Source organism: Vitis riparia, chromosome 1 (assembly GCF_004353265.1).
Source record: "Vitis riparia cultivar Riparia Gloire de Montpellier isolate 1030 chromosome 1, EGFV_Vit.rip_1.0, whole genome shotgun sequence".
In the NCBI taxonomy this organism is placed as follows: domain Eukaryota; kingdom Viridiplantae; phylum Streptophyta; class Magnoliopsida; order Vitales; family Vitaceae; genus Vitis; species Vitis riparia.
The window spans coordinates 18,504,322-18,532,028 of record NC_048431.1 but is presented as its reverse complement, the minus strand read 5'-3'; the positions used below and the strand labels follow the sequence as shown (position 1 = coordinate 18,532,028).

The 27,707-nt window shown below is 34.3% G+C and overlaps 1 protein-coding gene across 1 annotated transcript in view; it reads right to left on the bottom strand.

Moving 5' to 3' along the window:
• Nucleotides 1–8,764: 8,764 nt before the first annotated feature.
• Nucleotides 8,765–27,707, bottom strand: part of LOC117912856 — a 36,351-nt gene continuing 17,408 nt past the window's right edge. The window contains exons 6-12 of the mRNA XM_034827615.1: nucleotides 27,643–27,704; nucleotides 24,084–24,165; nucleotides 11,167–11,224; nucleotides 10,930–11,054; nucleotides 10,027–10,110; nucleotides 9,864–9,934; nucleotides 8,765–9,301 (exon numbers count right to left, since the gene is read on the bottom strand). Of these exons, the coding sequence (XP_034683506.1) occupies nucleotides 9,175–9,301; nucleotides 9,864–9,934; nucleotides 10,027–10,110; nucleotides 10,930–11,054; nucleotides 11,167–11,224; nucleotides 24,084–24,165; nucleotides 27,643–27,704 (609 nt within the window). The 3' untranslated portion in view covers nucleotides 8,765–9,174. The remainder of the gene's footprint in view (nucleotides 9,302–9,863; nucleotides 9,935–10,026; nucleotides 10,111–10,929; nucleotides 11,055–11,166; nucleotides 11,225–24,083; nucleotides 24,166–27,642; nucleotides 27,705–27,707) is intronic.

Below are 27,707 nucleotides of genomic sequence, written 5' to 3'. Positions count from 1 at the left end.
TCCATAGCACGCAGCTTTAGCTTCATATTGTAATAACAAAAAGCTAATTGTTGCAATCGAGGGTAAGCCAAATGATTTCGTTGCTTCGTGTGAATGAGAACAAATGTGCTCCAATTTCTTTCACAGGTAGAAGATGATGCAGTTTGTGAAAGAAATTTAATGGACAACTTCCTTAATGTCGGTGTATGGTTTCCATACATGAACTACCATTCAACTGCAACCAAATTCATAATTATATAAATACTTATGTTGTGAATTTACAATAATGATAATAGATTTAGTTTTCTATTAAGAAATAATACTCACTAGGAACCATGGTTGACCTTACGGCAACCGCCGCTCAATCATCGAATCCTTTTTTCGCGTCTCGAAAAAGTACGAGCTATGTATTCAATATGTGAATATAATATTTTTAGTAAACGTTTAAATAAATTGATAAATAAAATATTTTTCACTTACCTCATTTCCAAATTGACTAAGCGATTTAGCAGCTGGGTCTAATTTCACAAAAAGGTCATGGATTGCTTGGAGCAGTTTGGGATCGCTACCAACTCCACGTCTGTATTGAAACCTTGGATTCAAGAAATATGCTATAATTAAATTAAGTTAGTATTTTATAGGAGAAAAAAATTATATAACATTAAGACTAAGAACTTATGAAGATGGATAGTGGTTAATTACCTGCTGCATGAAGTGGATGTTTCAGTGTTTTCTTCCAACAACCTTTTATTATTTCAAATATCCATTCTCTAGCTTGTTGACGAATGAGGTTTTCTTTCATCACTTGCATAAGCTCGTACCCAAAGGTCATTGTGGGAACAACTTCTAAATCTACGAGACAAAGCACCACGTATAGTGGCTCATATAATGAAACTACTTTTGTCACTTTGTCCTAATATGGATGGTCAAAAATTAATTTCTCCACTTCTTGACCGATTTTTGTCCGACTGAGTTTCTGTTGTGCCCATTGATCACTCATAAACAATTTCTTCAAATCAACCTTTTTTTTTAAGAAGGTTATCAAGAGCAATATAGTTGGTAGCAAACCTCGTAGCTCCAAGTCGAACAATGTCTCCACCACAAAACTTTCTCATTTGTGCAAGTAACCAACCATGGTTGTAAATGAAGTTGGTTATCTTTCGGGCATTGCTTATCACTTCTACAACACTTAGTCTTTTGTCAATGTCTTCAAACATTAAGTCAATGCAGTGCACTGCACACGGAGTCTAAAATAAGTTAAACTTTTTTATCAACAGTTTGCCTGCTTTCACGAACACCAACCCATTATCTGTGACAATTTGGACCACATTTTCTTCCCCAACATCTTTGATAACACTCTTCAATAGCTTGTATATATATTTGTGGTCTTTAATATTGTTAGATGCATTGACTGACTTAAGGAACACTATGGTCCCTTTTGAATAGGCTATGAAATTAATTATACTTAATTTCATGGGCCCTGTCCATTCATCAGACATTATTATGCACCCATATGTCTTCCATTTTTCTCTTTGTTGATTCACATAAGCTTCTATTTCAACATACTCCATTTCCAAGTACTTGTTCTTTATTTCATATGGAGATGGAGGTTCGATTCCCACTCCTGAAATTCATGTGTAAGAAATATTTAAAACATGTCATAAAATACTACACTTAAACAATCTAAAAATAGAGTAATTAATAATTACCTACTTGTTGTGCACCGATGATCATATTCTTAAAATGGTGAGAGTTTGCTTTATATGGCACAACACTCTCATAAATGAAGAATTTACTTATTAAGTGTCCCATTGTTTCTTTAATGGAACCACCTTTGAATAAATCTTTGATATTTCTTTGTCTTGCTGCAAAAGACTTGTACAATGAAGGGGCAATAGGCGATGATGGTTCTGAATATCGAACACTTTGGGATTTCCACATCAGCCTCGATGCATCACTAGGATGTGACGACTTACCTATTTTACGCTTGCTTCCCACAAATGTTTCATGTTGTTGTTGATCCCATTATGTAGCTTTGGAGGCTTGAACTATAGCTCTATAAGCATCTCGCTCATCAGGGTGCATATATGTCAGATACATGTACACATCATTGTCATCATCATCATCATCATCATCCTCGTCTATGACATATCTTTGGTTGTCTCCCATTGTGCCACTTAATTCAGCACGAATCTCTTCGATTTATCAAACTTTATTTGTTTTTGCCTTGGTTTTTTATGCAAAAGCTCTCATATTTCTTCTTTTACTTTAGGAGACACTCTAGGACACTTTTTAGTGTTTGAGTGCGGGTCTGTATACGATAAATGAAACTTGAATCGAGTAATGCCTCCACTCTTAATCAACAGGCCGCAATAGTTACAAATTGTGCTATTTCTGTTTCCTTCCACCGGTGTACAATGTTTCCAAGCTAGTTCTTGTCCCGTTGCGCCACTCCCACTTGCAGTTCCATTTCCACTTCTACTAGTCATTCTCTTCAATTTGAAGCATTAAACCATTAATTTAATTAACTTAAATGAACTAATTTTGTAATTTAAAATAAATGAAATTGGGTGTACAATAGACTATAATTTAACTTGAATATAACATTAATATTAAATTTAATTACAATTGAAAGTGGACTATGCATAACATAAAATTAAATAAACAATTGGCTATAATTTAATTTAAATAGTACACTAATGGCAAAAATAGTCATTTTAAACAATTAATTTAATTTACTTAAATATATTAGACATGTATTAAAATGTAGAAACTTGCATATTAATTAAATAGGATTTACAATATACTATAATTTAACTTCATCAAATTAAATAAACAATTGAAATGTAAATTAAAATGAAATTTAATTTACTTAAATATATTGGACATGTACTTATTAATTAGGGGATTAAAATGTACAACCTTGCATATAAATGAAATTGGATGATTAATAAACTATACTTTAACTTAAATATAAGATTAATATTAAATTTAATTACAATTGAAAGTGAACTATGCATAACATAAAATTTAAATCTAGAACCATTAATTTAAGTTCAACACTACACCAATTGTAAATCCTAAATTTAAATCATTAATTTAATTAACTTTAATATATTGGACATATATATACTTAAGTGATTAAAATCTAGAACCACACATATAAATTAAATTGGATGTACAATATACTATAATTTAACTTGATTATAAAACTAATATTGAATTTAATTCATAACATGGAATTGAATAAATAATTTACAATATACTAATATTAAACAAATCTACATAAAAATAATATTACATTTAATTCATAACATGAAATTGAATAAATAATTTATTATACTAATTTTAAAAGAAAACTACTTTGATTTTTTTAATATTAAACTATTATTAAAAAAAATCAATCATTTAAATTATTAAACTTATACTAATTACATAATTTAAATTGGATTAAGTACATACTTGAAACTTTAAAGTAATTGGTTGACCTTGATTTGGAGTTAATGCACCACTTGAACACCAAATTTATAAAGTTTTGAGAATAATCATAAATAAAATTTAAGCAATATGAAACCAAGATACTTTTAATTGAATTAAGGGTGAAATGGTTGGAGAATGAAGTATTTATAAAAATAAAAAAATTTAGGCCAAAATAGTCGTTGGATGCTCATTTTAACATTATAATTGATTTTGGTCGTTTGATCAAATTTGGATGAAATCTGACCATTGGATATTTAAATAACCATTAGAATCACTTCCTAACCATTGGATCAAGGCCATATTTAATTTTGGCCCTTGGATTTGGCAGCTGACCATTGGGATCAGCTTTCAAAATACGGCTATGTTTCTAGTCGTTAGATCAAGGCCAAATTTAATCTTAGTCCTTGGATATGGCAACTAACTGTTGGGATTAACTTTAAAAAGATGGTTGTGCTTTTGGCCGTTAAATCAAGGCCAGATTTAATCTGAGCCCTTTAATCAACCATTTTGACCATTCAACCACTTCAATATATGTGACCATATTTTTTATCGTTGGATGAGCCAAAAAAGTAGTCTGCCACAAGCCAAAAATCAGCCTACGACAAGCCTAAAAATTAGCCTGCCACAAGCCTAAAAAATAGTCTACCACAAACCAAAAATCAACCTATCACAAGCCTAAAATCAGTCTTCCATAAGCATAAAAAATAGTATGCCATAAGCTTAAAAAGCAAGCCAAAAAAGCAGTTGTCACCTGTCATCAAGAACGATCAACTACCGACATAATCAATCGATTTTTCCTCGATAAATCAACGATATATTGCCAATTTTTTGCGCCCACAACACCATTTTCGCCAGTTTCCACTATTTATCGCCAAAATCCGATATATCGGCAATAAATCGTCGACTTTTTACAAATTTTCCCAAAATATCTACTGATCGATTTTTTGGTCACCTTTTCCACTTCGGGCCTCACTGACACCTGATATTTCGAAGATAAATCATCGATTTGATTTGACATTTTCATCCTTGATTCCAATTGATATAGATAACTCCAAAGTCATAATGGATCTCGTAAACACCAAGATCTTCTATCCAATTACTCTTCCTTGTGTCTAGGCACTAAGATGGTGGAAATCTCAAGGATAGAGGCTAGGGTTCTCTCTCTAGACTGAAAAGGAAACTAGAAAGACTTTGAAACCCTAAGCCTTAAAGGGGTTTTTATAGGCTTCCTATTGGGCTTAAGTGACTTAAGCCCACCATAGGCTTGGGTCACTTAATCTAACCCAAAAAGGTTGCTAATTGATTAATTAACCATACAAGATCCTAATTAATCAATTAACTCATTCTAAAGATACCACTCACTTATCCCTATGCAACCTTGCATACTTACAAAAATGCCCTTATGCACAAAAGTGAACTAAAAACTTATCCAACCTTCATAAACCATGTCATGTGCAAATTTCTAATTCCAAAATCTGCACATGCTTCAAAGCATTAAGACGTCGGGCGATAAGAATTTTCATCTCTAAAAGCTTGCATATCTCATGCCAAAGAAGTCCATAAGGTACAAAACCAAACGCCGCATAGTTGCAACCCAAGAGCTTTCCAGCGCTAAAACTTGGGCAAGACGTAAAGACCTTGTAGTCGGTAGTGAAACATTCTTTAACAGCTTCACGGTCACTCACCACTAGCACACAGTGCACTCCAAGTCGAATCATGAACACATGACCAAACTTATCAGCCATGCCTCCAAGGGTTTGGAAAATTGGGGTTTTGTTGCATAATATATGCAGGTGGCCTCTAAATGGCCATGCCCCATATGGTTTTGGTGCCGACTTTCCCTTCCTCACCTAAATTCTCCATACGTTACACAATAAAACCATCCCTAGAAGCCCTGCAACTGCTACTACAAGTAAAGCAGGAAGGAAATCCATTATAGAGCCCAATCTAAGATTCAATTCCACATCCATACTATTTAGGGTTTGCTTCACTAACATTGGAGTCAAATCTGCTGGCTTGGACTTCTTTTTCCAATTCATGTATATGAATTATTGAAGTATCCATCTGCAAGCTCATGATACCATCATAAATTATCTTCAAAACAGTTTATGTTTCTTAGTCAAATTTGTGGAACAGCTAGTGAATAATATTAGTATTCAATCTCCAAAAGCAAGACAAACAAAAACGGCTGATCTTAATGAAATCTGAAAGTATAATAGTCAGTCATTCTTTGAATTGTTAATTTATGTTAGAAGGTGAAAAATAATTAATATATCCCCTTTTAAATTATTTTCAAAATTTTGATTTTTTTAAATATTTATATTTCTTAAATTAATGGTGAAGAACATAATCTTTTAACTTGTTTCATGGTCTTCATCTTGAAATATGTTGTTATTTTATAGTTAATTTTTCAATAATTTAATTAATAATTTGGGAGAGAGTCAGGAATGTGCAAAGAAGTGGATGCATGTGTGTGGACCCGGATCTTTCTTTGTCCACAAAATCATTATTATCTATGAAAGTCCTTCTTGAAGCATTCTTTCTTCGTCTCTATTTTCATACAAAAATTATTTTCCTCAATTCAACTAAAAGTTTTTTAGTGTAAACGTTTGTTGATATTCATACACAACATATAACTAATTTTGATTCCCATGCACTAAAGTATGTTTTCATGGGATATTCACATACACAAAAAGGGTATAAGTGTTATGATCCTATCTCTACAAAATTTATTATTAACATGGATGTAACTTCTTTGAGAATCAACCCTACTTTATCAAAAACACTTTTCAATGGCAGAGTGTATGATTGTGGAAGTTCTTTTTGGGAAAACTTCTTTACCCTTGTCAACCTTTGATGACAATGTGAGTCTTAATCTTTCACATTCTTCTGGTTTAAGTTTGGTTGTATAAAAAAACTTAGGTCTAGATCCATCTTGTCAATCAAATTCTACTATACCAAACAATGAAGAATTATTGACGGTGGGGAATTACTATATAAAAAACCTCAAATTATGTCTACACAAAAAGGAGAAATCTTTAAGGTAATCTAGAAATTCATACTCTTGCCATTGTTTGAGAGTCAAAACTGATCATAGAGATCCAGGAAGGTATGGTTTTACCTAATCTCTCTCCAAATACAAATTCTAATGTTTTTTATAACTTTATTGTTCTCATTGCCCTTATGAAAAGTACTAGATCTTGTACCATTCATCTTATTCCTAAATATGTGTGTCGTATCATAGGTTATTTAATAGGTTATTTAATTCCTTTAGAACATTTACAATTGACATTTTTTCTATGAGCTTCCAAAAACTATACAGATGTTCTAGTTGTTCCTCAATGAAGAGAAGCATTCATGGAAGAAAATAAGGGCTCTCAAAAAGAATGGAACGTGGGTTTTGGTGGGTTTGCCAAGAAGAAAGACACTGGCAAGATAAAATGGGTATTTACAATTAAGTATAAGGCTTAACAATTTTGTGGAGAAGTATAAAGCTAGGTTGGTAGCCAAAGGCTTTACACAAACTTATGACATTGATTAACGAGAAACATTTATCTTGGTTGCCAATATAAACACCATCCAAATATTATTGTCACTTGCAACCAATTTGAATTGGTCATTGCAACAAATTGATGTAAAGAATGCTTTTTCTAAATGGAGAATTGGGGGAGAGAAGTGTATATGGATCTTGCCCCTAGTTTTGAGTAGTTATTCAAAATAAGAAGACTGTGTAAGTCAAGGAGATCTCTCTATGAACTAAAGTAATCCCTAAGAGCATAGTTTAATTGTTTAACAAAGTCCATCCAAAGTCTTGGGTGTATGCAAAGTCAAGTTGATCACTTTACATATTCAAAGTCAAGCCAATCACAACATTTTCTTTAAACATTTTGATGACTATATGATTGTCATATTAACAATATATGTAAATGATACCATCTTGTCTAGTGATAACCTTTTGAATTAGAGAGAATTTGAAGGGGATACTTACTAAAGAATTTGAAATTAAAGATCTTGGTCAATTGAGATACTTTCAATATGGAATTTGCAAGGTTTTGAAGTGTTTTCTTTGTTTCGCAATGAAAATATACTCTAGACTTGCTTAAAGAAATAAAAATGTTGGGTTATAAACCAACTAATACACCAAGTGATCCTAATAGGAAATTAGGTCAAAAGGAGTTAAGCTCAAGTGTGGATAAAGGACATTGTCAACCTTTAGTAGGTAATTGATATGCTTATCACACATGTCCTGATATAGCATTTATAATAAATATAGTCAGCCAATTCATGCACTCATCTATTGATGAAAGTTTTGAAGTTATGTATCAAGATCTAAAGTATCTAAAAGGAAGCCCAAGGATTACTATTCGAGACGAAGGGGCTTATCCATATTAAGGCATCTATTGATGCTAATTAGGTAGGAGATAACAAGGATAGATGATGAGCTTTAGATTATTACACCTTTGTAATAGAATGTCGTTACTTGAAGTAGTGGAAAAGTTGAGTTTTAATTAGGTAGGAGATAACAAGGATAGATTATGAACTTTAGATTATTACTCCTTTGTAATAGAATGTCGTTACTTGAAGTAGTGGAAAAGTTGAGTTTTAAGTTGTTACTCATGGAATTTGTAAATTCATTTGGTTAAAGAAGATATTAGAAGAATTGAAGATTTCTCACGAGAAACCTATGAAATTATACTGTGACAATAAGATAGTGATTAACATAGGCCACAATCAAGTCCAATACGATAAAACTAAGCATATTAAAGTGGATTATCTATTCTTCAAGGAAAAACTTGAGGAAGGTTTGATAGGTAAGCTAGATGTTCCCACAAAAAAAGCAACTATCAAATGTTTTGGCAAAATACCTTCAAAAGCAAATGTTAAAGTTCTTACAAGCAAGTTGAGAATGTCAAAATATTTTTGAACTAGCTTAATTTAAAATTATTTCTTAATTTATTTTTTTTCTATTTTTAGGGTAGTATCTATATAGTTGTATCTTCCTATTTTTTCCTTTTTTTTTTTTTTTTTAATTCATGCACGCAAAAAAGTAGTTCTATATAGATAACCTAAGCTCCAAGAAGTTGAAGAACAATCTCTCTAAACCCCTAAACTTTAAGAAGCTGAAGAACAAGTAAACCACATGAAGAACCAACGGATAGCTGAACAAATTATCTATGTTCGGTTTCTTTAACAAATTCTGACATGTTGTGTGAGATGCCTTTTTAAACTCTGGCACGATTCATTTGTAAGGCAGCTGTCTTGGATGATTTAAAGGTTTCCATGAACATAAATTAAGACAAAGATGGAACGATCCAAATGCATCTGAAATATTCCATTGCATTATATAGTAAACACTTCATGATTTCTCAAGAGAGATAAATACAAGAGGGAACACAAATCCAATGTTAGAATTTGGAATATCTCAGGGCATAAAATTGTGCTCCAAACATGGCCGTATTATCTCAATCCTCCTTCCTTTTGCTTTACATGCTTCTAAACTGCAACTCGTGGGTCCAAACCAGCTACTTCCTCTTCTCTACCTAAATGAACTCACATTCTAATACAGCATCTTACAAGAAAACCGATATTACATTCTCTTTTCTTTTTCTTTTTTCTTTCTTCTTTTTTCCCTTAAGAGCTGGAGTGAAATCTTACTACGTGTGCCCTACCGGGATGAAAGGACTTTGTTAAAACTAAAAATAAATTTGAAATCTATCAGCCGCTGCTCTGAATTGGCTGTGATGGACATCTGTCGTCAGCTGCATGGGAGTTCAAGATCTTTCTTAATGAACGGTACTGTAGGCGAACACTTTCCCCACTTCCAATAATCTTAAGCAGGTACCTGCAAGAAATTTAGGAAAGCATTGAATATATAGCTCCAAAACTGTTCCACTGAGACAGAATTGGGGTGAGTTGTGGAGAATGAGATCCCATCTTCTATTTTAAGAGGGGAATTATCTCAAATCTCAACAAATCCAAGGAGCTGGCTATGGGGTTAGCGATATAGTCATGATGCTGCAGGTTTTAACTCAAAGAAACTTTCTTTCTGTCTTTCACCATTCTGCTCTGGGCTTAGCATCAGCTGTGTAAATGTGAAATGTCATGCTGCTTATTCCATTAGCAGCTTTAAGTACATTAGCATGCATAGAGGACAATTAAAAGTCCCACCAGATTCCATTTATTGTCTGGCCCGGCTTCTCAATCTCTATGCATCAATAGATGTGGGTGACATAGCATGTTCACCCACTGAACCACCTCAACTGAAGAGTATTCACCCCTTATCACCCAACAAGGTCTAGTCTGTGGTCCTTGTTCAAATGTAGTCATATCAAGAACCTTTCTCAAGAGAAAGCAGTCTAAGCTTAAAGTGCTATAGAACAATGAGTTAGGTTCTACTAACTCACCAGCCATTCAAACACTGGGATGTAATGACAGCCTCCTTCCCAACAAATTTATCCGGTGTCCTTCGATTTCCCTGCAAGGTTCACTCATCAATTAACACTTGACATTGATTTATTTGGAAGCACACAGGTCTGAAAGTATTTGTAAGATAATGAAAGAGCTCACCTTAATTATCACTTTCTCATTTACTGAAAATGGATACTGCACGCCTCTGTGCATCCCATCATCAGCACTAATATCTCCATTTTCCTGAAGACAATTTAATAGATTAGTTCATTTTATTGTGATTAATATTTCTCTCACAATATTGAGTACTAAGTTCTGTTCATGCTCCATGACATCTTACAAATTTTCATATTATCAGCATGCAAATGTCTCCTTTCAAAATCCATTTAGTATAATTATTGTTGATACACAGAGTATGTGTTGTTCATGATGTCGAAAGTCATAAAATTCAAGTATCAATTAGGTTTATATTATTTAAGCATAAAATAAGGCAATGCCTCAAAATTTTGCACAAAGATTTTTACATTTAGTAGAAGTGAGTCCTTTGTCAGGCTTAAAAATGCGGTTGAGACCCAACTTCTGAAAAAAAAAAAAAATGGAAGATAACAAATGTGAAGGATTTTTTTTTTTTTTTTTCCATTATGCTCTGTAACTAACTTCCTTAACCTATATGTTTGTTTGCCTGAAAACATGCTACACTAATTAAGCTACACTCCCACAACTTGAGTTCTGAAGGAGCTAAAACCTCCGGAAACTAGAAGGAAACCCAATTTCTAGGTCTGTTTCATCACTAGAAAACTGGCAACAAAATCCCTATCACGGGTAACATTTTGAAACATTTAAAAAAGAGTATTTTGAGGATTTTTCACACTTCATAGGTGTCTTTTTAATATTTCTATCCTGTCCACTTTTGACAAGGTTTCTTATTAGGCTATAGCTTATATCTCTATTAAGTTTGTATAAGTTTCTACAATGCCATAGCATAAATAGAACATGCTGCCAAAGTTTAGATAGTAATTTCTAAAACAAAAGGGGGAAAAATCACATATATGTCAAGCATACCCTGTTTAATCTTCTTATTGAATCTGTTTGATCACCAACTTCTTTCCGACGCTTCCGGAGAGCAGCATTATGAAAAAGCCTCCGATCATCCTCATGTTTTACAGCGGCAGCTGCAGCTCTAAGAGCTGCATATAAAATTATGTAGAAAAAGTTAGATATCAAACAGAAAAACAGAAGGAAGAAAAAGGCAACACGATTAGGGATTAATGGATTAAAAACAAGGTGAATTGGAATTACCATGATTAGGGATCAAAGAACTGGTATCAATTTCTGCATTGCAAAGAGTACATCTTGACTGGATGCAAACAATAAATCGTTAAATTTCTCTTCCCATCCCAAGGTAATAAATCCAATGTATGAAGTAGAAGAGGAGATGGTAAATACAATAATGATAAACCAGAAAGCAACTTTTCAGGGTGCTCACAGTCCAGTCATCAGATTAAGTTGTATAGTATATGCACATATATTGAAACTCATGGAAATACAGCTACATATAGTCCAACCTATAAGATGCTATATTGTCAACTTAGCACTTTCATATTGTATTCACATGTTCTTATCCTCAACTCATATTTCAACCCATCTTCATGTTTTAATAAAATATACAGAAGTTGGCAGATAGGGCAGTTTTGCAGACACCTAACCAGACTACCATCCTGGTATTCTTTGTAATTTTTAATCATTCAGGATGAAAAATAGAATGCCGGTCATCATAGCATATGGAACTTTCTATATTTCACAAATGTTAAACTAAGCAAAAATGTAGGCACAAACACAATTGATGACAATGAGGAGGTTGCTCCTACTAAAATAACATCAAGCAAAAGGAATCTGGAAACAAGTTCTGTTGGCTTCCACCAAGGGAACTTAATAATATTTAGCTTATATTCACTCATAAATCCTACCGTCTTCTGTGTCTTCAATTTTTTTTTCACCAAATAGGCAAAAATGCTAGGTGGACCATGAGACAAAATGCAGTTAAATTCATCTGGATTTCCAGGCCTTACCAGAATCTTGTAGATGACAGGTTGGTTCTCCCATTTTGTTGTTTAGCAGGATTCTGGTGGTTCTGTAACTTTTGTTGTTCTATTGCTTTGAATGTTATACTACCTTCTACACTACCCACCCATCACAAACAAATTAAGTATGTGCCAAAAATTCTTTCTCCTTGATACAGTGATTCCTGGTCAGACCCTACAAGCAATATGATATGATAAAATTACATAATGAATGTTTTTCATCAAAGTTGACAAAATTATAGGTTCATCTTCATCAATTGTGTTATACTATGGGATGAAACATGATTAGAAACAGAGAGTGACAGAGAGACAGACAAAGAGGCAAAGAGAGAGAGAAGAAAGAGACACAGAAAGAGAGACAGACAGACAGACAGAGAGCACCATTTTGCAGATCTACTAGGTTGGCTAGCACTTCCTATATGGACTCCTCCAGTGAGTTGCTCAAATTAAATTTTGATTGGTGCAAACATATTCGAAATATATTGAAGAAGGTCTAGCCATTGAGGCAGAGATTCAAGCCTTGTCAAACAGCCTCAAGTTGGCCCAACCCCCTGGATCTATAAAGTCTTCAAAGAGAGGGAGACCTTGTGATTGTCCAATTTTGGAATAAGAAAAAAAAAAAGGCCTCATTGAAGGTTCAACAGGAAGTTTTGCCCCATTTATATATTGCTTCAAAGTTAGAATGTTCCTTTTGTTGAGTTGCTTGCTTAGCTAATCACATGGCAGATATGTTAGCAAACACAGAGCCAAGCATATGAAATGTCCTTTGTAGTGCATATTCTACCTACCCGGGAATTAATTTTGTAGTTGTACCACTTTCAGTTGTGCAGTTACTTTTAATTTTCAGAATAGTAGCCTTTCATGCTTTTGATCACAATTATTTAACAGTCTATAGGGAAAGATTTCTTGAACTTCTTTGTGATTACCAATTTCATGGTAATGAAATGTTTGTTTCAAATAAAATTCAATATACATGTTCAATTAGAAGATGATGAAAGCAGATTAGTTGAGGATTTAACGCCCTTGAGGTCTGGCCCAAGTGGTAAAGGGTTGGGGTGAGTTCATGGGAAGTTGTAGGTTCAAGTCCCATTGAGGACCACACCTCCTCTCCCCTCCCTCCACCAAAAACAGGAGAGAAAAAAAACCAAACAAACAAACAAAACAACAACAAAAACAAATAGGTATACCTATAAAAAAAAACAAAAAAAAAACAAAACAAAAAATTACTCATTATCACTGAGGAAAGTTTGATCTATGATCTGTACTGTCAGATGCTGCTGTGATGTCCACTTAATGATTAGATGTAGATCAAAAGAACCTGATTTTCAACCACAAACATAGGGCTAAACAACTTTTGGAAAAACATTCTTTATGATAACTAGGACAAGCTTCAACTCAACACTCCATGGGATATTGTTTTGTGATGTAAAACATGGAGAAAGTACTACCACCCACACAAGTCAAACTTTGTCCATTTTTGTTTGGTAATACTTCATTTTAGCCTTTTACTTTCAAAAGAAAATGGTTACAGAAAAACGATTTTACCTTCTTGAACGCAATGTTTGAATTTTCTTAAGATTTGTGACAGCCACTGAAATGAGAAGTATGGGGTAATAATAAATCATCATTTGATCAACTAAAATCAGCAAAATATTGCAAAAATCTAAGGGTTATTACTCTATCTCATGATAGTTTGCCCTTTTTTTTATTACATAGAAGAAAATCAGCCAAAAGTAGCCATAAAATGTTGAAACAAAACTGCGTTATGTGTACTTGAAGCCAAGTCTGCCTTAGATAGGGAAAGTAGGTTTACCCTTATGCTGAAGCTTTTACTAATTTTAGATTTCCTCGCTTAAATACATCCATCATATTTTGGCGCCCCCCCCACAATAACTTTCTAATATCAAAAATCAAACAACTGAATGAAAACCCCATTTTTCATTTATCTATGCAAATCATTCTGACTCAGTTTTATGATCAAATTTTATATCATTTTACTGCTAAATTTAGACACATGTAGAAAATCAAATTTTACTTTTGATTTTAAAGGTAAAAATTTTTAGACCACAAGAAAAAAACAAATAAACAAATCTTAATTTTCTCTATCTAAATGTGGTCCAGTTTCATCCAGTTTAGTATGGTAGACATAAAAATCACTACAATAATATCTTCAATAGATCTTTTTTATATTTTTTGTATAAGAATTAAGTTCAAATGAGGCCCTAACTTGTAAACAAAATTACAAGCATTTTTAAAAATTACCATATAAAAAAAAATAAAAATAAAAAGAAAAAAACAATAAAGCACATGCCTCAAGTACTTTCAAACTGCATATATCATCATTCCAGTATTAAATATAATGTAATGTATTTTTAAATATTCAAATTCAATAAAATAACTTTTTTTAAAATCTCCGCATGAATGTTCCATATTTACTTGCAAAATCAGATTTATTATAAGTGCATGCTCTATTATCGACCAATGTAACTAATTTTATCATACAAATATTTTATTCTTTAAAAAAAAAGGTTTAATAAGTGCATTATTGATTGTTTTATTATTTATCAAATTTTTCATGTTTTTTCATCAATTTTCGTTTTTTTTATTTTTCACAAATTTCCATCAATATTGACATTTTCATCAATATTTCCATAAAATCAAACCATCAATATTTTCATAATTGCTTTAAAATAGGTTCTGTTAGTATATTTAATATAAAGTGCTCTAATTTATAAATTTATCAACCACTATAATATTTATTTATTTATAGGATTTAGCTAGTCATTTTATTTCTTAATATGTAACAAGGATATATCTATAGTTGCAATATCCTACATTCCTACCGACACATGATACAAAACACTTTTAGGTGAAACAATACATGTCTCGGACACATATATCTTAATCATATGTTACAATACACAGTCCACATGATGCATGGTAATACATGCAATATATGCATATTTGACATTTCTTTAATACCTTTTAAAAAACAAATTTGAATTATTTTTCTTTAAAAAATTATTATATCATTGTTTAAGAGCTACTTTTAGGATTAAAATAGATAGGAAAAAAGAAAGAAAGATGACCCAACATGCAAGCATTGTACAATAGTTATTTGATGGAATCCATTGAAGAGTGATGATTAAGCATAACTGTTATTCCAATAACCCAATGAATATCAAAGAGGCATTATACGAATGAAACAAAGTTATTGAATGATCTGAATGTCAACCTTGAGATATGATAATGACTAAAGAATGAAAATTTTATTTGACATATTAGTTCTTCATTTTAATTTTTTATTTCCCCTTTTCTTTTACAGGAATGATGCTTAAGTAGGAACTTTTAACATAGCAATCACATCAATATGGATGGTTCATGTGTTTAGCTAAACTTGTACATGATCATAGTTTCTTCTAGATATGCAGCATATGCAAATTGGAACTTTCCCACTAACCAAGCCAATGCCTTGACTTAATTAGGAATCTTAGCTAGCCCAATCAATTTAGAAGTTTGACTCTATTAGCAAAGCCCATGTCCCAATCATAGTTTAGAACGTCAAATTTGCTTTTTGTAATATCAGATCATGTTGAACTGCACTCTTTAGGAAATCTCCCAGGTCGGTACCAATCAACACAATGTTCCCCTGGATTACATCACCAAAGGCCTAGATCACCTTCTCTTTTTAAACAACAGAATGTCTCATCTGACCAATTGATTTATACCAGGTTGAAGAAGTCTTTTTGAATTACCCCAATCTGATAAGATACACTGACCACAAGTGCCTTAACATTCAAACACACCTTTAACTATTTCTAAAATATGATCTTGAAACTTCAGGTCTCCAAGCATTAGCTCCCAAAGGGATGTATTGGATTGGCAACAAGGTTGTGAAATATAGGCTATAGGTGAAAGTATATATACCAAGTACCAGCACTTCGCCTTGGAAGAAGGTTGACAACTTGATTAAAGGAGAAGAGTAAATGACCAAAAAGAGAGAAACACAGGGATGCGTGAGTTGCTGATTATTGGAATGAGGTGCAAGGTCAAGGCCACTGGAACTCAATGTTTTTTTGTTTTTTTGGAGTTCCCACAATTAGAATTTGGAATAGGTGGGAGCTTTCATTAGTATTCACCAGTGCACTGATAAGAGTGACTGAGGAAGATGCACCTACTGGAAAATGTCCAAGAATGGTAATTTTTCAGGGTCTTCTTTCTCTATGGTGCTTTTTCCAAGACAGTCCTTGGGTTTGCAGCTCTTGTTGCTTAGGGTTCTTGTCCAACATCTCAGATTTTTACCTTCTATTTATACATGGAAAGCAGCCTCAGAGAAAATCCTTACCTTCGAAGAGAAATAAGGGTGAGTTGTTTTAGTACATCCTTGAAGATCCAGCACTTGGTTACTTTATAACCTTTTTTGTAAATCCTTGAAGGATTGTTTGTCCTTCCTGTACTTATCTTTTTAAGATAAATGAAGGTGGTTGTTTCTATACAAAAAAGAAAAAAATCCTCACCTTTGACTAATTGAGTCAAATACATTTTTTCTCATGAATTGCTGTTGTCTATACAAGTGGGATGAGGAGTCATCAAGTAACATTCTCCTCCATTGTGATCATATCTAGGCTTTGGTGTTAATGCCTGGAATTTATTGGGTTCAGCCTTGTTTTTAAAGAGCTTGCCATCAGTGGAGAGGTAGCCTGATGGGGAAGAAAAGAAGTTTTTTAGAACATTCCCATTGTGCTTTTTTGGTGCATCTAGGAGAGAAATCCTAACCTTTTTTAATGTGGAGATCTCTGATTTGAAATTTAACAATGTCCTCCTGAATGGTTTTCTCTTCATTGAATTCTTCAGGGAAGGCTGATTACTGTTTTGAAGCTTTTTACTACACTGTTTTTTCCCCTATCCCGTTTGGGTGGTCTCCACATGTAATTGGATTGGCCCCCTTTTAACATATTAATCTAATTTACTTTTTATCTACAAAAATTGACAGATAAGCTCTATCCTTACTTCACAATTTTTCCATTAAATCACTCATAGGCTACCAGTAATTGGAACCAAGTGGGAAACAAGTAAATATGGCAGTCTTGTGAAACTCAAACAATGCAAACTAATTAAGTGGCCCACAAAATAAGCCCAACTAAGCACACCATCAGCCATAACCAAATGAATAAGATAATCTAAGATAGAAACCCAAAGACAAACGAAAAATAGAAGATAAAATAGCTAACTTTCCATGTAGCCTTTAACTACTACAAAGTTTGAATTATGCCATTTTATAAATATGAAAATAAAACTTGGGCCTGGCTTAAGTGACAAGAGTTGGTGGGGATGGATAAATTCCAGGTTGAGTTCTCTTACAAAAATAATGCAAGTAGCCTATCACTAAAACGTACATAGCACATGACATAACCTTTGGGGTTTCACTTTGAAACTAACAATTTAAACCACTTTTCATAATTCCAATTTCAATCTATATTTACCCTTGCTTGGCCTCCAAATTTGCAAACATTCTAACACCAGTTGGTAAATATATGACCTAGAGTTTCAAAATTCTGAAACGTTAAAAGTTCCCCCAGCTTCGAATATGGACGTTTAGGCTTAATACAAATTTACCTTGTTTATGAATTTATTTATTTTATCATTAAATGAAAAATAAAATGTACAAAGAAGGACAATATATATATATATATATATATATATATTCTTCAGGAAAATACAAAATCTGATCTCAAAGAGAACTGAAACTCCAACAAGCACCGACTGGGGCAACAAAAAAGTAGCAAGGGATAAAATAATGGAAAACAAAAAAAGCATCCACAATGAGCCTCAAAGATAAACACACCGATCAAAGAGGGAAAAACTAAGGAGGTGTAAAGTCCCTCACAGAAACCTCTAAGCTAGCAAATGTTTAGCCAAAAGCCAGTGTTGACTGGTTTCAGTCATGGACTCCACGAGAAAGAGCACCCAAATTCCGCAAATAAGTCATGAATCCTCCATATCAATAAATTCATTTGACTTCCTTTTTATAGGCAATAATAATGATATAGTCACAACCAATGTTTTTAAAACCAGTTCGGTCATTGAACCGGAAAAGTTACCAATTCATGGTTTATTGGTCAGACCAATGGTCAAACCACAGTCGAACCGATGACATCATAAATATGTATTTTATATATTATTAAAATTAAAAATATTTATAAAAAAAATTTAAATATATAAAACATTAAAAATTAATAATTTTTATTTTTTTCATCTTTAATATTATCAAGTTAATATATATATATAAATGTATTAATATTTTTAAATTGTGTTAAATAAAATGTATATAATATTTAAATGTGAAGATATTTATTGAAAATTATTTAATTTATCTATATATATATATATATATATATATATATATATATATATATTTGATCAATAAGCAGAAAATTGTATAGCAAAGAGACGCTAAAGTAGCGACCCACAGAAATACAGTATAGATAAACTCACCCCCTTACAAAAGGACCCAAACAACAAGGAAAGAACAAAAAAACCTTCTCCCTTATCGTAAACACGCCTAATCTATAAAATCTATTAAGGTCGAAGGACCATCTTTTATCCACAATTTGGTTTCCAACCAAAGTAAATATACAAAAGAAGCTTTCAGCTTTTGAATGGACAGCACACCGTCCTCAAAAGCAATTATATTCCTAGCCTTCCAAATGACCCAAAGCAAGCATAACGGTCTCAGTTGCCACGCCACCTTCCTCTTCTTGCCCACAAAAAGGCCCCTCCATCCTAAAAGGGTTTCCTTTACCGAATAAGGAAAGACCCAAGAAACTCCAAACAAAGAAAGGAGCATCATCCACACTTCCTTTGTTTTTTCACAATGAAGGAGGAGGTGGTCAATCGACTCCCCACACGTTTGGCACAGAAAGCACCTATTTGCCAAAGCCCAACCCCTCTTTTGCAAACGGTCCAAGGTTAGAACTTTTCCCCACGAAGCCTCCCACGCAATGAAGCTAAACTTGGGCTGCACACAAGAATTCCAAATAATCTTCGAAGAGAATGAAGCAAGAGACCCGCTGCAAAGCCCTATACAAAGATTTTACCGAAAAAACCTCATCCTTTAAGTCCATCCACCCTATCCTCCTCATCCACCCTAACCATCTTCCCCATCCAAGCAACAAAGCAACCTTCCCACTTCTTCCATCTCCCAATCATTAAAAGGTCTATTAAAACAAGGAGTCCAACTTCTCCTTCTTTCCCCTTCGGCTGTCCAAACTTCATTTACCCAAGCCTCTTTAGACGTTGCTAAAGCAAATAATGAAGGGAAAACCTCACATAAAGGGGCGTTTCCACACCACTTATCTTTCCAAAAACTCAAATTCTTACCATCCCCCACCAATAGCCTAAAAAAGGGGTTACTAGTTGTCCCATCTTACTAGGGATGGCAACGGGGCAGGTACCCGAAAGAACCCGTCCCGCCCCACCCCTAATGGGACAGGGTTAAAATTTATTAAACGGGTTTGGGACGGGTGTGAGATTTTTTTTAAACCCGGGGCAGGTTCGGGTATTGCCCCATCCCGCCCCGCCCCGCCCCGTTTACATATAAAATTAATTTTAAAATTTAATTTAATTTAAAATTTAATTTTACTATTTTTAATATATAGATAATAATAAAAAAATTAATAAAATAAATTATAAAAAATATAATAATTTTATTATTTATAAAATATATTTATTTTAACGTAATTAAAATTTTTTAAAGTAATTTAAAAAAAAAAAAAAAGCTAAACGGGGCTGGGCGGGGCGGGTATGTGAATTTCCCATACCCGCCCCGCCCCGTTTAATTTTTTAAACGGGACGGGGATGGGAATTGGTTTTGCTAAACGGGGTGGGGTTGGGATGGGGGCGATCCGTCCCGAACCCGCCCCGTTGCCATTCCTACATCTTACTTATAGCTTTCCACAACCCAACTCCATAGGCCTCCCTAGCCTCACAAGATCTCCCTCCTCTTTCCTCCCCGTATTTCCTTCTAATCACTTGGTTCCAAAGGGCCTTTCTTTCGTTTGCAAAGCGCCAAACCCACTTGCCAAGGAGAGCCCTATTGAAAGATCCAAGACTCTGAATCCCCAACCCTCTACTTTTGTCTACACATACAATCGGTCACCTTATTAAGTGCGGTTTTTGCTCAAGAGCCCCACCACCCCACAGAAAATCTCTTTGAATATGTTCCAATCTCATCCTGACCACCCTAGGCAGCTGGAAAATAGACATAAAATAGATTGGTAAATTGGACAAGGTACTTCGAATTAAGGTAATCCTCCCTCCTTTTGAGATGTACTACCGCTTCGACATAGCCAATCTCTTTCAGAATCTTTCTTCTATTCCATCCCAAGCAACGGCAGATTTAAAAGGAGCACCCAAAGGCATTTCTAAGTAAGTGGAGGGCAAATTTCCCACCTTATAACCAAACTCATCAGCCAACTCTTCCACATTCTCAACTCTACCAACTGGAATCAGTTCACTTTTTCCAAATTCGCTCTTAACCCTAACATTGCCTCAAACCACATTAACAGTCAATACAAATATGTCAACTACTCCTCTTTTGCCTCACAAAAAATCAACGTGTCATCAGCAAACAATAAATGAGAGATTTGGACCCCTTCACCCCTTCTTCCCTGAACTGAAGAAGGCGTCAAATAACCTCCAGCAACTACTCTTTTCAGCAAACAACTAAAAACCTCCATCACAACTACGAATAAGTAAGGCGACAAGGGGTCTCCTTGCCTTAAGCCCCTTGAGCTCTGGAAAAAACAAGCAGGGCTTCCATTCACCAAGACTGAAAATCTAATGGTGGATAAACACCACTTTATCCATCTACACCACCTTTCACCAAACCCCATCTTCTCCAACATCGCTAAAAGAAACTACCAGTCCACGTTATCATAGGCTTTCTCAATGTCTAATTTGCGAAGAATTGCCCCTCTATTGCTTTTCAAAATGGAATCTATTTCCTCATTAGCAATCAGCACTGCATCCATAATCTGTCACCCCTCCACAAAAGCATTTTGAGACGTTGAGATCACCTTAGCTAACACACCTTTCATTCTATTAGCCAGCACCTTAGCCAACCACTTGTACAGCCCTCCCACCAAGCTAATTGGCCTAAAATCCTTCAAGTCCTCAACCCCTCCTTTCTTAGGAATCAACACTAAAAAGGTTGCATTCAGACTTCTAACAAAATTCCCAGTCTCATGGAACTATCTGAAAAATTCATTACCTCCTCCTTTACGAAATCCCAAGAAAACTACCAGAATGTCATTGAGAAACCATCAGGGCCAGGCGTTTTCTCTCCGCAAAAGCCTGACAGCGCACCAAAAACTTCCTCCTCCAAGAAAGGCTTCTCCAGCCCCTCCACATCCAACTCTTCCAGCCTCTCAAAAATCAACCCATCTATACCGGGCTTCCAATCACCAAGATCTGCTAATAGACCTTGGAAAGCTTTGCTCACCTCCTCTTTGATTTCACTTTCCTCAGTTAACCACCTCCCATTCACTTTTACTCTAGACAGTTGATTCCTTCTTCTATGAGCATTAGCCATCTGATGAAAAAACCTTAGGTTTCTATCCCCCTCCTTCAGCCAAATTTCCCTAGACTTCTGCCTCCATGACACTTCTTCTAAAAGAACCCACTTCTTATGCATCCATCTTGCCTGCTTCCTAGCCTCTTCTTCTTCCAACGACAAAGAGCGAACCCTCTCTTCCTTATCCCAATAATCCATTAAATTCCACGCATTCTACTTCTTAAAATCAATCTGACCAAAAACCTCTTTATTCCAAATTCTCAATCGGTTTTAAAGCCTTCAATTTTTCAATCAAAATGAAGATGGTTGACCAACTAACTTGAATCCCCTCCCACCACTTTCTCAACACCTCCTTAAAGCCCTCCTCCTTTAACCATATATTCTCAAATCTAAAGGGTGTGGGACCTCTCCTCATCCCTCCCCCATCAAGAAGAATCGGAGAGTAATCAGAAACCGGCTTAACCAGTACAACTTGAATGGCCCCCTGAAAATGAGCTTCCCAATCCTCATAAATGAGGAACCGATCAATTATCGACTTTAACCGAATATTAAGACCTCCACTCCATGTGAACAGCCCTCCCTGAAGAGGCAAGTCCCTTAGTTTTAACTCCTCAACCACCTCTTAGAATCTCCTCATTGTCGGGGACATACGGCCTCCTCTACTCCACTCAGAACGGAATTTTATCCTATTGAAGTCTCCTGCAACACACCACAGCTCATTCCACAAACCTCTAATAGCCCCCAACTCACTCAAAAAATCTTCTCTCTCCACCTTCACAGTAGGCCCATATATATATATATATTAAAAGTTATATATCTTATTATTTACAATTATAAAAATTATTACATTATTTTTTTTTTTCTTTTTGATAGGTAAGTGTAAATTATATAAAAATGCCAAAAAGGGTGTACCAAAGTACACACAGTGTATACAACAGTCGTCAAATAGCGCCAAAAAGCATAGGGAAAACAAAAATACTCCTTCCCTCAATCCAACCCCAACCAATCAATAAAAATCAACTAAGGACATAGAGGTATGTTATATAAATAAGTTTGTCCAAGATAATAAGCTGCACAAAAACAAAAACTTCATTCTTTGAACAGAAAGCTCCATATTCTCAAAAGATCTTCTATTTCTCTCTTTCCAAATGGTCCAGAAAAGGCATAAAGGCGTTGCTCTACACATTTTATTTATATTATTTACAACTTTATTATTATAAAAATTTTGAAAACATTATTGTTACATAATTTGTTGTTGTGTGAATATGTGCAAAAAAACTCAAGTAGTACAGTGGTGCTATCCATGCCCCTTAAACTAGAGGTCTTCAGTTCAAAACTTCAAGGTTTTATGTTTCAAAAAAAATTTCTCATTCTCCCTCCCACCAATCCCACATCAAAAGGAGATAGGAAAATAAAATGGCTTTATATTGCTCATCAACCCCTCTTATAAGCAACATCAAATGGCCCTTCTAAAGCCCAGCCCCACAACAATGCCTAAGCCCATTTTGGCCCAATAAGGTAAAAAGGGATCCAAGCCTGAACCGGCAGCCTAGTTTGTCGAGTTAGCAGGTTGATTTCCGAACTGACTAGTTCAATGGTGGTTTGATGGCATCCCTGGCTCAATGTGCAACCCAGAGACGGTTGGACCGGTCTGGTTTTTAAAACACTGGTCACTTATGAATAAGAATTCTGAAAAGCAACTAATAAGGGTGTTCTTTTTACCATCAAATTTAAGTAGAAGGCACCTAAAGAAAGGGATTGGCCCCAATAGAAGACATGGATAGAGTAAGGGAGAAATGGTCTGATTGCCAGGAATCTAACAGAGGACGTGACTTAGACTAGCTGAATAGAAAAAACAACTCTTTTAATCAACCCCAAGTAGTTGAGATTGAGGCTGTACTATGTCAAGTATCTCAATCAATTAAATCATCCATCTCTGCTATGACCAGGAGAAGAAAATAATCTCTGTCTATCCATTAATTATAAGGCATAGGACCTATCACATTGTGAAAACATCATGGCAAACCCTGAAGCTCTAATACCAAACTTCTGCATGACAAATCCATGAACACTCTAGTAAACTTGATGCCAGACCTTTTAAATCCGTAGCATAATTTATGGTAAGTTATAAAGCAATCAGAATCACTAAGAAAGGACATCAATAGACAATTATTCCCAGCCATCTGTTCAAATTTTTGGAAGTTGAAAATATCTAATCATGCACTGGTATCTTAATCAACAGAATTTAAGCATAGCAAACAAAAGGTGAATGAGATAATCAGTCAAATAAACAAATCTACATACAGCTAGAAAAAAAGTTCTAGTATGTCTACTATTCATGTAACCCATAAATATATTGAGATGCAGATCTTTTCAACAAACAATTCATATAAAACCAGTTTGTATATCTCAACCAAAAGAATAAATAGTGACTCAACCTTCATACCCAGAAACAGGATTATCAACTTACAGCACACATGTTTTTCCATAGATCTCAACAAATGCCACCATGGTTGCACATTTAACAATTTTATAGGGACTAAGAGACTGGTCTGACTTACCATTTCAATGACCTTTCTCAGCATGAGACCACCAAAAGTGTGCCCGCATGAAACAACCATTGCATCTTCAAGAAATGCACCCCTAAAGAAAAAAAGCGGTACTCATACAACCCAGAGGAAAATCATATAATCTGTCTTCTAGGATGAATATGGAACAATATGCTATATATAAAATAACAGAAAATTCAAAAAGAACAGAGGCTTATAATCAATAAACAAAGATAAGCCATAAAATCTCTTCCTTTTTATCTATCAAAATAAATAAATAAACAAAGATAAGCCAGATTGGATAAAGAGAGAACTTCATCATTGAAGACCTAGATCAAGATCACAGTGACCAAATAATCTTCCCCTCTACAGGAATAATGGTCAAATGCTCTGGTCAGAGATCCATCACAAGATCCAAAATAAATTATGATATCTGTAAAATAAGTTCCCTCAATGAGAAGAAGCTATACATTAGAAAACCAAATCTGAGTCTTGTCTTTAGGGCCTATTTTGACAGGAACTCTCATGTTATACGGTTTTAAGGCAGAGAATATAGAACCCCTTTTTTATTCATGCTTTGCACAAATAGTTTAGCTATTTCCTTCAAAAGAAGAAACAGAAGAAACCACATACAACAAACATGATCCGGAGCCATCACAGTTCTATTTTCTTGCATCATTCAGAAAGCAGGCAAAGGAACAAAGGAAAACATGGGGGTTCAATCTCCCACTAGTGTTTTTCATTTAGACCAATATTCCCCATACATACAGTCCAGAAAAGCAAATTATTCCACTCCACTACCCCAAAATCAGTCATGTCATTCAATGAGATAATATCAACAGAAGTAACATGCAATAACCAAAATCGAGCATTGTCATTGAATAAATTTATTTGATCTCTATTATAAGAAATAGGCATAAGTTCTTCAGTAATGCAAATCTTTGCTACTTAAACAGGCCACTAACACTGGACCAAATCCAGTCTTCTAAACAGAACTGGAGACATTATTCATGCCAGAAGAACCAGCTTTAGTATGACAATAAGCAATCATCCTCAAATTTAGTGTAATATACAGCATGGCCACATAAAATTGAGACAAAAATGTTTAGGATATGTTTAATAACATATTTCAAGGACAGATTAAATTGTTGTATTATCCTATTCTTTTTCTTTTTTTTGATAACCGATAAACTTTCCATGGCCAAGCCCTTAAGACTCAACAAGGGGACCCAAACCTTGAGGTGCTGACCACACCACAACAACCAGCCCTGGATAAATTCAGGGTATCATCAGTGATAGAATTCGAATCCAGGATCATGTGCTATTTACCAGGATCACACTTACCAGTGTTCATCCTGACCAACTGGGCTACCCTGACAATACAGTTTCTATTCTATTAGCCTTATTAGGCAACTGCTCACAAGAAAAATTTAGAGAAATACTCACTAGAGGTAAGATATCTAACATTATCAACACGATGGTTTTGATTTTCTTTTCATCTAGATAGGAAATACAAATGCAGGTTCTGTGTGTTTAGACCATCAGAGAAAAAAAAAAAAAAACAGATACCATAGCAGGCTTGTTTGAGTAAAATTGCAACTACTATTTGAATTCTAATTCTATCAAATAAGTATCTCTCAACAACCTAACATAAGCATGAAACAAGTAATATTAGCCTCCTCCTTGTGTTTAGCTTGAAGGATGCCTCACACTGATAACTATTTCTTTATTAATACAGTTTCTGTTATTTCCTATAAAAAAAATTAACAAGTAATGAAGTCCTATCAAATTTTTGAAGCAAAGATTTAAAAGTTTTTTACTGAATCTCTTTGAAGCTTTTAAATATAAATGCATAGTAAAAACATAACTTGGCCATTCAGATTGGCCATTATCACGAGTCCCTCTTTCTCTTCATTAACCCATATTCTTAAGCTGCAAGTGGATCACATAAATATCACTGGAAAACCATTTATTCACCTTGAAAAGAGTCATAAAATACAAATTTCAACCCAAAATTTTCCTTAAGGAGATCTGGTGTGCATTCCTACAGCAATGGTGCACATGGCTTTTTTTTCTCTCCTTATTAACTATTTAGGTTTTTCAGGTCTTTCCTAGTTTTAGTAAACTCTACTTAAGCCCAGCAAAGAACAGAAACTTTACAGCATCCATTTACCAAATTATAAGAAGAACAAGACATACTTTGAAGGTTTTTTATAACTAGACTGGGTATTACCCTATGTCTTTGTCCTCTCTCTTATTGAGCATAGGTGTTGTTGGTAAAGGCAGTTCAACATTCCAAAAGGCAAACAAACCATTGATTTTCTTGTCTCTACTTAATCTCTCTCATCATTTCTCTCTCCTCATCTCCTCCTTAATCTCTTATTTCATTTTTCTTTAGTTGTGATTTAAAAAAAGAAAAAAAACAACAAAAACAAAATAAAAACAAAACAAAACAAAACAAAAACAAATATAAGCAAGGGACTTTTGTCAGTTCATATTTTATTGTCATTGAATAAATTTCTTCAGTCATCCATACTATATCAAGGGATTGTCTAGAATCTGGATGTAGGATTCTTGAGCATTACTTTTGAGCATTTTGAGATCTCCAATCTTAACTCCAGCTTAAAATTGGAGGAATTCCCTTTGAGGAAAAGTGGAATTCATCATTAGTTTTGAAAACAAGAATACATTCTATGCTCTTTTGTAAAGCTTCTTACATGGTTCCATGCAATGTCTTTTAATCCTTTCCATTGAAAACATTTTAGTTGTCACCTTCATATTAGTCTAACTTAGTTTCTTCTTTTTGAGAGTCCCAACTACATCAATCTGGTGTGCTCATTTAGGATTCTTTCCCAATAAAAGAGAACCAAGTTAACTAACCCATAGGAGGTTAGCAATCCATCCCCCTCAAGACCCAAGCAGGTTGTTAGTTATACAGGAGAAGAAAGGCAACAATTTAGTTTTCCTTTTATCCTGCATTGCAGGCTCTAGCAGGTCATTCTGACCAGTCCAATATGAGTGATAGTAGAAGAAAGTTATTTTCAGCTTAGATGCAACAAAACGTTACATACTTTCTGCAGAGTTGTCATACTTGCTCTGTAAACAAAACAAAAAATTAGTGCGCCTGGTGCTCCATGACACATTGGCACATGCTTCACTGAAGTTGCAAGCATGGATTGTTGAGAAACTTGGATTCCTTGATTAATTAACCAGATAAGGAATAATTCGTTAATAGATACTTCATCACTAGAGACTTTTGTAGGAAATTTCATGCCACCTTGAGATGTACTCTTTTTAGGACCCTTTGTTGGGTGATCAAGGCTTTTATTTGCTTACTGCTATCTTTTATTGTGCTGTACTGTTCTGTAACTTTTTCATGAAGGTGAGCTTACACTTTTTGCACCTTTAATTCGTTATCAATGAATTGTTGTCTTCAATAACAAAAAATTTGCCAAATTTTCTCTCTTGCTAGACAAAAAATAATTGGAATTACAAGATTTATTTTTATTCAATTCTTAACCAAAAAACAAAGTGAGATGTAATTGCTAGCATAGAAAATTCAAAAACTTACGATAAGGGATCCGACAGCACACTTCTTAATGATGGTTCCCTATTAAAATTATTTCGAGCTACCTG